At 40.5% G+C, this 9,882-nt stretch overlaps 1 protein-coding gene across 2 annotated transcripts; it reads right to left on the reverse strand.

The window, feature by feature from the left end:
• Positions 1-539: 539 nt before the first annotated feature.
• On the reverse strand, positions 540-2,052 carry LOC109176526 (COP9 signalosome complex subunit 3-like). Of its 2 annotated transcripts, none has more exons than XR_002053392.1 (4): positions 1,470-1,503; positions 1,103-1,230; positions 791-880; positions 540-657 (listed from the first exon to the last, which is right to left on the reverse strand). XR_002053392.1 is itself a non-coding variant. In XM_019325986.1 (4 exons), exons 2-4 carry the CDS (start codon positions 1,262-1,264, stop codon positions 643-645), a joined length of 267 nt encoding a protein of 88 aa, XP_019181531.1. In that variant the 5' UTR covers positions 1,265-1,537; positions 1,920-2,052; the 3' UTR covers positions 540-642. The 2 variants fall into 2 exon arrangements, 1 of the variants encoding a protein (XP_019181531.1); XM_019325986.1 differs by adding an exon at positions 1,920-2,052 and having other exon boundaries at positions 1,103-1,537.
• Between the last annotated feature and the right edge of the window lie 7,830 nt (positions 2,053-9,882).

Genomic DNA, 9,882 nt, shown 5'->3' on the forward strand with positions numbered 1-9,882 from the left:
ACGGGTTTCCGTCCAACATTCCGACCAAAACGTGAACCTAGAAAAATGAACACCGGTAATACCGTCCAACATCAGATGTTGGACAGAAATTTTGTCCAACGGGTCAAAGTTGGACAGAAATTCCGGATGTTAACCCACCATTTTAGAATGGAAATTTCCGTCCAACTTTGACCCGTTGGATAGAAATACCGACTAACTGTTAGTCGGAAAATTCATACGCTTTAATATCCAAAATTCCTTCCAACGGTTGGTCGGAAATTGTAGCCAACAGTTGGTAGAAAAATCTATATTTATATAAATTATTTTTATTATTTTAATCTTGCTATAATTTTGTTTTACTTATTGTCAGTAAATTTTATATTATCAACAAAGTAGGTACACAATCTAAATTCAAAATGAAAATCTATTTAAATATCAAAATTATTTACAACAAAAAAATAGTATTGTGTTTATAAATATTTAAACAATGCACTATTGCCATACACAAAAGAAGTCATAAAAACAAAAAATACTTTAATCTTCATCAGGAGGGGCTTGTGTTTCATCATTTTGTTTTCTTCCTTTATTTGTTGAATTTCTACCATCAATGCTGCATTTGAAGATCACTCTCCATGATCACTCTTCCCATGTTTTGTAGCACACTCATAAACTGCAAGTCTGCAATATCCCAAAATCAAACAGATCTTCAAAAAAGTGACTAATAACATTTCAAACACGTACAAAGCAACATGGTTGTGTTGATTTTGCTAATTAACATAAACATTCAAAGAATATAAGGAAGGAAGCATACCTGCCCAAGGTGAATGAGTGAAACCAGTATGTACTTCTTGTATGCTTCAATAGCAATAGCATTTAAAGTGGACATAGGAGTTGTAACAACCTAAAGACAAACATAATATGAACTTAAACTTATTTCACAAATTAAGACAAGCAGTAAAAGGACAAAGTGTATAAAGAAAATACATATAGGGCCTTCTCCCAGTCCTTTACTCCTGAATTAAATTTTATCAACTAAGAGCTGTGCAATAGAAGGTTGAATCACAAAAATCATTAACAATAAAAAAAATTGTATAAAAAATAGATGGAAAGAAAATTCCTGAACCTGCTTATGTACATTCTGCATTGTTTTGTATTCTTCTTCCTCCATAGTGATCTGACTATCTAGAGCAAGCTTATTCTCAAGATCCCTCTTAGCTAGCTCAGTCTCTTCTTCATTGGACTTTTCTAGACCTGTATTCAAAAGTAGTCCACAAAATCTTGTCATCTTTGAGGAGCCGATCGTATATAAAAACAATCATTCCTAATATGCATATATTCTAACTTAAACTTTCTCTTCTGTTTTTTTTCTTCTTTTCTTTTTCTTGTGAAAATGCGGTGCTTTTCAGTTCTTAACTTCGAATTTTCAGTAACCAAAGCATTTGCACAACAGAACATGTAAACAAGATGGTTATCAATGTGCATAACCCAACCAGAGTGTGATGTTGTCTGACTGAAATTATCTTGGATGAAAGCTAAGGCTATTGACTCATAGAGTTTCCTGCATCAGTAAACAGAAAGCTGCTAATCATCTCCATGTATTATACTATTATCAGAGAGGATCTAAATATATTTGAACAAATTAAAGATAGAAAGAAACAATATTTGATTACAATTATTTACATAGCTAAAATTAACACCAAACACTCTCAAACTTACAAGCAGATAACTGGTGTTAGTATTTATGGTCTTAACAATCTGAAGCTCTCTCCCTATACTTCATTAGATTAACAGATTGCTTGGTACTAAAAAGCCTAAACATTCTTTAATACAAGCTTTTACCAGTTTTTCTGTCTTTCACATATAGAACCACAACATGACCAAGAAGTAGTGAGATACAATCATGCACTTAGGTAACTGAAATATAAGCTTAAGGCACCCACCTTATTTCTTCATTGAGCCCAAACATTCTCTTTATGAAATCATCTCTGTGCATGCAGCCGCAAAGACACAAAACAATTACTAATATACTACAGGATGTTATGACAAAGAACTATGACAATCAATCTAGAATGATAATTATTTAAAAAAAAAAAAAAAAAAAAAAAAAAGCACAGAAGATGAAAAAGGCAGGCGGCTCTTTACCTTGTTGCACCTTCTTCGCAACTTCCACAGAAACAATATACTTTAAAGTATCTTTAATTTCGCAACTTCCATAGAAACAATATATATTGGTACAATAAGATACTGATTTGCATATACAGTCAACAAAATTAATGCACTTCATATATATATATAGATTCACAAAATCACATAATAAATACACAGAAAACAATATATTCAAACTTTCATTTTGTAATAACGTTTTTTTTTTTTTTTTTTGACACCATTGTAATAACGTATATTAAAATTAAAAAAATTACATATATTTGCTTGTGTGCACATGTTAAAATAGAGAAAGAAAACTATAGCCACAACTTACATGTAAAACGTTACTTTATTACTTTAATTAAGCACAAACCCACACACGTTAAGCACAAAATTCACGCACCGTAAGCACAAAACTCACGCACTTAAGTTTCAACAACAAGTCATATTAAGCACAAACTCATGCACCTTAAACACAAAACTCACGCACGTTAAAACTGCACAACCATACGGGAAACACTTAAATGCACTGAAACTTTTATATATATATATATATATATATATATATATATATATATATATATATATATATATATATATATATATATATATATATGCTTAGATTCTGGTGCGAAGAAGGCCACATGTGAAACATGCAGGGTTTAATAATTCGGGCCACCCTAGATTAATTAAATCCATCATTGGTGCTCTTATTAAGAGTTGTTGTACCAGCTCAAGCGTGTTCTATATTCAGTGGTCTACCGCGACTAGCTACCATGGCAAGATCGAGATCCAACTCGCGCCACACCAACAGTTCCCCCGACACCCAGCTTGCCGCAACTGGGAACGACCTCAACATGGTCCCAGCCTTCAACCAACCGCCTCTGTCAGGTCGGGGGGAGACATGAGGGATCGTCTCACCAACCACCGCAGCAGTAGTGCTTCACCTCCCGCCGCCCTCGTTCTGGACCTAGCCCTCATTCGGGAGGGGGTGGCAGTTTTTCAACGAGCTTCCATGACGCTAGCCCGGGTCATGGAAGGCTTTCGAGCAGGTCTGCAAGCCGACCCGGACGTCACCCAAAGGATGCCGGTCCCGCCTCCACCTCCCTCCAGGGGGCGCAGCGGACTTCTATCACGCCGACGATGGAAGGAGGCCAACCCAACCCAGGCCTGCCATGGAGAAGCTGGGGCAATTGTGTGCCGGCCCGAGATAGGTTGGGGCCGAGGCCAACCGCCAACGGGCTACTGCTAGCCGAGTCGTGCTCCCGTAGGTTTCCGCGGCAAAAATCAATCGCTCGGAGGTCGCCGAGCCGCGGGCCTCGAGCCCCGTCGCGACAAGAGTTATGCTCACAGAGCCCAACTGACCGTCTCCAGTAGGTTAGGAGGGGACTTGAGAGATCACCTCACCAACCATCGCAGCGGTGGTATGCCGGCTTCCGCCGCCCCTCCTCCGAATATCGCCTCGCTACAGGAGGGGGCGGTTGCCCTTTAACAATCCTCTGCGACTTTGGCTCACATAGCAGAAGGTCCCCAAGGAGGTACTCAAGACGGTCCGCCCCTCCGAGAAACGAATGGTCGACCTCTAAGAGCCCATTGGCATTCCCTAATGGTAGTATAGGGGGGACGCCCCCGCTCACTACCTAACGGAAGAACCTATTATGGGTTGCTTGCCCCTTGACATGGCCGATGCCAAGCGGGTAAGGGGAACTTACCTGCTACTCGGTGATACACTCTACAAGAGGTCCTATAGCAACACCCCACTACGATGCATGTACCCGATGAAAATGTCAAAGAGGTGGTCCGTCCCTTTCATTTAAATAAAGTTAGTAAAAGTTTCGCCACGGACTTATTTTCACTACTTTTTAAGACGGGGGGTGAGAGATGGACCCGCATAACCCCTCCAACTATACCCTAGGGGGGCACGAGGTCCGACCTCGCGTACCAACCCTGACGGAAGAGCTTAACGGCCTGGTGTCGCACGACTTGGGTCTTATGTATGTGTAGATTTATACCGTCTTATGTGTGTGTTGGAGGATAAAAATTACGAACTCTAGAATAGCACAGTGCACAGGGCTTTATTGTCTTTTCCTATCTTTCATATCTCTGTTTCGTTTCTATGTGTATATATACCAACTTGTAAAGCTATGTCTTCAGTTTTGGAATACAATCTTCTTCTTCAATCTGCTCCATCTCTGCTTCTCTGATGTAGTCAATATTCCGACATGGTATCAGAGCAGCGGGAGCTCATCCACGCTGCTACTGCATTTTCCGGTGCCGGAGAAGTCGATGAAGTGAAGCGACGCCGACACCTGACTAGTTTCTGTGCAATCTTAGTTAATCCGCAGAGGATTAGTTCTACGCAGAGTAGAAACAACAAAGTCCATGCTAGATCAACAGTCCGATCAGCATCAACACTGATTCCGCAGAGGAATCCAGAAGATACGGCGATCTCCACAGCTGTTCTGCAACGGAATGGAGGAGGTCGTTCGTCTATTCCGATCAATCCGCAGAGGATTCGGGATTTGGAGCAATCAGCCGCAGCGGTTGTATATTTCCATTTCAAATACGTTCACAGAGCCATAGCCTTAGCCGATCATCCGATTGCTCGAACCTCCCCAGCCGCAGAGGAAGGAGTTCGTAGCTCACAGTGGTTGAAGCAGATGGATCAGTTCTCCGATTCTCAATCTGAAGAAGACGGAGCAGTTCTCCGAAGCAGTTCTCCGATTCTCAATCTGAAGAAGACGGAGCAGTTCTCCGATTCAACCAAAGCGGTTGCGTCTCTCGATCGAAAATTTGTTCAGAAAGCAATGGCGATTAGAGCTTCTATTCTCGCTCTGTCCCTCTCTCTCTCCAAAACTGAATCCGTTCGTTTCTTCACAACTTCCTTCTGTCAGAGAACCGCGGAGATCGATAAGATCACAGTAGAAGCTAAGGAATCTGCGACGATGGTGGAAGTAGTGGAGGACAGAGAATGGTTGGGAGACGACAAACGCGATTGCGGAGGAGAAGCGGAGGACAAGAGGCTATCGGCTACGGAGTATGTTTTCCGGAACACGAATGTTCCGTCGTGGAAAGAGCAGATGACCCTGCGATCCATGGTGACTAGCCTCGTGCTGGTTGTGATGTGTGGAAGTTTAGGTGATGCTTTGCAATTATTGGCAGCTTCCCCTTATTCTCTATCAATAGAGAAAGTCTTTGTCAAAGGAGGTGGTGATAGATTTTCAGGTTGGCCCTTAATGCTAATAAATGTGAGGCCATTCATATCACTGAAATTGAGGCAGACGTTGACTGTGATACTTTCATGCTTGGTATTGATACTACTGCATTTCAGTCCTGGTACACATCATTCCCTTTGGAAGAAAACAAGATTCATTTTTCTTTTACAACTTATGTTCGTGTGAGGAGTAGTTATGAAGTAGATGTCCTTACTCAGAGCGATGCTCTCACTCCTGATAATGGCTTAGAGCTTGAAAAGGTTGAGGTTAAAGCATTCTCTTTCTTGAAAAGGTTGAGGTTAAAACATGAAGAGTACTTTGAAGAAAGTGGTGCTCATGTGGAGTCTCCAGTTAAAACCACCCGGAAAACTGAGTTCTGCCCTATGGCTGTACACCTTGGATTTTCAACTGTTCTCAAGTGTCTAATTAACTTTGGCTGTGACTTAGATTTAAAAACAGAAACCAGTGAGACGGGTATTATGATCTGTGCTAGATACAAACTATAAGAGTGCCTCAAAATCTTGCTAAGACATGGTGCTGATTTAGGCTTAGTAAATACAGCCGGTCAATCAGCAAATTCGATTGATGTTGATGGTTTCTCTAGCAGAGCAGAATTGCAGAATCTGATGGTCTGAAAAGAATGGGTGTATAAGGAGGTCCACCATCCTTGGTGGACTCAATGAGAAGCCTAGATTTGCAGTAGCTGAGCATCATCTGCAATGGAAAGGTTCCTAAGTCAAGCAATATATCCATGTTCTCTCCTTTACTGTGTGCTGATGTTTCGGCACTAAAAGTTCTCATTGAGCAAGGGATCAATCTTGATAATCAAGATGAGAATGGTTTCTCTGCTGTTATGGGTTCTCAATGAGTAGCCTATGTTTGTAGTCCTCACTACCTTTTGTGTTTAAGTTGGGCATGTAGAATCTACACGCTCCAACTTACGGGGGGGTGTTGGAGGATAAAAATTACGAACTCTAGAATAGCACAGTGCACAGGGCTTTATTGTCTTTTCCTATCTTTCATATCTCTGTTTCGTTTCTATGTGTATATATACCAACTTGTAAAGCTATGTCTTCAGTTTTGGAATACAATCTTCTTCTTCAATCTGCTCCATCTCTGCTTCTCTGATGTAGTCAATATTCCGACAGTGTGAAATTCAAATAATTTTATTTCCTTAATTAATTATTGTGAGATTTATATCGTCTTATGTATGTGTACGTATATTTGAATTTTATCTTTTTTATTAGAATTAAAATTGTGATTTGCGAGATATATTCCTACTTTTATTTTTATTTGTGATCTGTGATATTTTTCCCTTTTTTTTTTGTATTAATTGTGAGATTATAACGTGGTATGTATAATAATGATTAATTAATACTAAATATGTTTTGCAATTTAATTATGAAAAATATTTTTTTTGAAAAAAATTACTTTTAATGGATTATCGTCAAGCTTCAACTGCGTGTCAGCGCATTTTGAAGTTGTGTCAAACAAAAAATTACTTAGCATGTTCTAGTGTTTTTCTCATTGGCTAAGTAAAAATGCTTTTAAACATTACGAAGTAATTAATTATAACCGAGTGCTAACCACTACACCATGGAACCTCTTCTGTTAAGGCATTAGGTTACGATAATATCACAGTAGTTAGAAATATCAAAACCACAACCTCAAAATACTTTTATTTAGTTTTTTGTCACATTTATAAAAAATTAATTTCTCTCAAATTTTTAGGTTGTATGTGATTTTTAAGAATGTTAGAACATTTAAAATCATTCTTTTAATCAAACACCCTCAACATGGCACAATAAGAGGCAACCCCCAAATTAATTAAGCTGATGATTTAATAATTATAATATTTTAAATTTAATTCCAGTGGAATGACATGTAACATATGAAATAATTTTTTTTTAAAATAAATTTATATGTTTATTAAACACAACTAAATATTTAATTATAATTTAAAAAGTAGTTAGGCGAGTATAAACTTTTTTTTTAAGAATAAAAGATCATAATATATTAATTTGAACTTGAGTCATAACAAAGGAACGCACTCATAAAACGAGGAATAAAATCAAGAAACACATGTCTTTCCTCTCCTGTATAGCTAAAGGCTTTTTTTGCTAGAGAATGGGCCATCACGTTTTTCCTTCGACTCACGTAGCGAAACTCCACCATCCGCATTTGGCTAAGGAGCTCACGAATTTCCTGAATAATCGAGCCAAATTGTGATAAATTCAAGCCCCCCGAGATTGCTGTCGTCACAACTTGGGCATCCGTCTCCCGTGTAACCCTATTCCACCCCATGTCTTTAATCCAGCTTAAAGCCTCCCTTGCTCCCATTGCTTCAGCCTCTTTAACCATGAACAAGCCCTTCTTAACAAACATTACCACTCCCAGTACCCTCCCTTCCGAATCCAAGGCACTCCATCCAAAACACATTCGGCGATTGCTCCTGTCCATGGCCACATCAATATTCATCCGTACAACTTCAGGTGGGGGAAGATCAGAATGCTCCGGTTGAGGCACTTGCACAGGATTTTTTACTGCCATGTCGCCCGACTCCCACGCTTCCATCCAGTTCTGTGCATACAGTAGGGCGGCATGCACTATTACTCCCCGATCCGATCGCTTCTGCTGACATACCAAACCATTGCGTGCTTCCCATATAGCCCAAGTCACCATGACAACCTGCTCAAGCATTTTAACCGGTAAAACAGTCTACATTTCTTCAATCCAGGCAGAAAGAGAATCAACATAACACATTATCCAGGCAACATTTAATTGAAGCCAGCAACAATGAGCGAATTCACAATTTGCAAATAAATGAACACTGCTCTCATTTGCCTTACCGCACAACACACAAATATGGTCACACTGAACTCTTTCGGTCTTTAAAGCATCTTTTGTCGGAAGCTGCATAGTACACATGCAAGTTCCAAAAAAAGCATTTTATTTTTTGTGGGACCTTTAATCGCCATAACCCCTTCCAAATTACCCCCTCTCCATCCCCCAAATTTCCAATAGCAAAGCCTATATGCATTGCAAACCGAGTAAGCTCCGTTTTGTTTTCCCCACCAGTAGAGTGAATCACAATCACACCCATTAGAAAGAGGGATGCTTTGAATAAGATTTACATCCCACTCACATAAGATATCGTCTAAGACTTCAAGATCCCACTCCCTAGAATTCAAGCATAAAAGAGAGTTCACCGTAGGGTTCCCTAAGTACTCGAGTGGCGAGGACTCAACATAAGGTTTTGTGTCATCCGGAAGCCAATGGTCACCCCATATTCTAATTGTCTCTCCATTTCCTACTCTCCACCGAACTCCCCGCTCCACCAAATTTTGAGTTTCCCGGATACTAGACCAAACAAAAGAGGGGTTGGACCCCCTTTTTGCCTCCAAAAAAATAACAGTTTGGAAAGTATCTTGCTTTAAAGATTTTTGTCACCAGGGCCTTAGGTTTTTTAAGAAAGTTACACCCCTGCTTTCCTAACATTGCAAGATTTATCTCCCGAACTCTACGGAAACCCATACCCCAAATTGTTTTGGTACACACAAATTTTTCCATTGACTCCACCTTATTCCCCCTCGTTCCCTTCTCTCGCACCCCCACCAAAAGGAGTTCATAATTCTTTCTATTTCTTCACTCAGCCCAATGGGAAGGAGGAATACATTCATGGCATAGTTTGGTATACTCTGGAGGACAGTTTTCAGGAGGACCTCTCTCCCTCCCCTAGATAAAAAGCGATTCCCCCAACTCATTGGCCGCGCATGCACCCTCTCTCGCACAAATCTCATAATTTCCCTCTTCTTCCTTTCCACATAACCTTGCAAACCCAGGTATTTCCCATGACCTACCTGTTCCCGAATCCCCAAAGACTCACAAACAACCTCCTTATCCTCCCGATGTATATTTCGGCCAAACACAATCGATGTTTTCCCCACGTTTACCTCCTGACCACTTGCCCTCCCATAATCTATTAAAACAGCATGAAGAACATCCGCCTCAAACATATTTTCTCTAAATAAAAAAAAAGGCAATCGTCTGCAAAAAATAGGTGAGAGACAGCCGGGGTACCCCTCGCTACCCTCAAGCCATGCAAAACCCCTTCCTCCTCCCGAGCCCTCAACATGGCACTCAAGCATTCTGCTACCAAAATGAACAGGTACGACGATAACGGGTCCCCCCTGCCTAAGTCCCCCCCCCCCCCTTTCCCGATATCACCGGCCCCCACTCCTTCCCTTAAACCAGAATAGAATATCGCACAGTATTCACACACTCCCTCATCAAGTTTACCCAATGATCCCGGAATCCCATTTTCAGAAGCACCCGACACAAGAAATCCCACTCCAACCCGATCATAGGCTTTACTCATGTTGACTTTTAGTGCCCCATAGCCCCTCCCCCCATCCCCAAGTTGGTGTTTTAAACAGTGGGCTGACTCAAAAACAATCAAAACATTGTCAACAATTGACCTCCCCGGGATAAAAGCACTCTGAGCAGGGGATATAATAGAATCTAATAACACACAAAGCCTAGT

This window comes from Ipomoea nil, unplaced genomic scaffold, assembly GCF_001879475.1.
Source record: "Ipomoea nil cultivar Tokyo-kokei standard unplaced genomic scaffold, Asagao_1.1 scaffold0706, whole genome shotgun sequence".
Classification (NCBI taxonomy): Eukaryota; Viridiplantae; Streptophyta; class Magnoliopsida; order Solanales; family Convolvulaceae; genus Ipomoea; species Ipomoea nil.

What these genes read in the sequence shown, in the direction of transcription:
- LOC109176526 (XM_019325986.1), bottom strand. Translation starts at nt 1,264, where the DNA reads ATGACAAGATTTTGTGGACTACTTTTGAATACAGGTCTAGAAAAGTCC. An exon ending in TGCAGAATGTACATAAGCAG is followed by an intron (nt 881 to 1,102) that starts GTTCAGGAATTT and finishes GTTTGTCTTTAG; the next exon opens with GTTGTTACAACTCCTATGTC.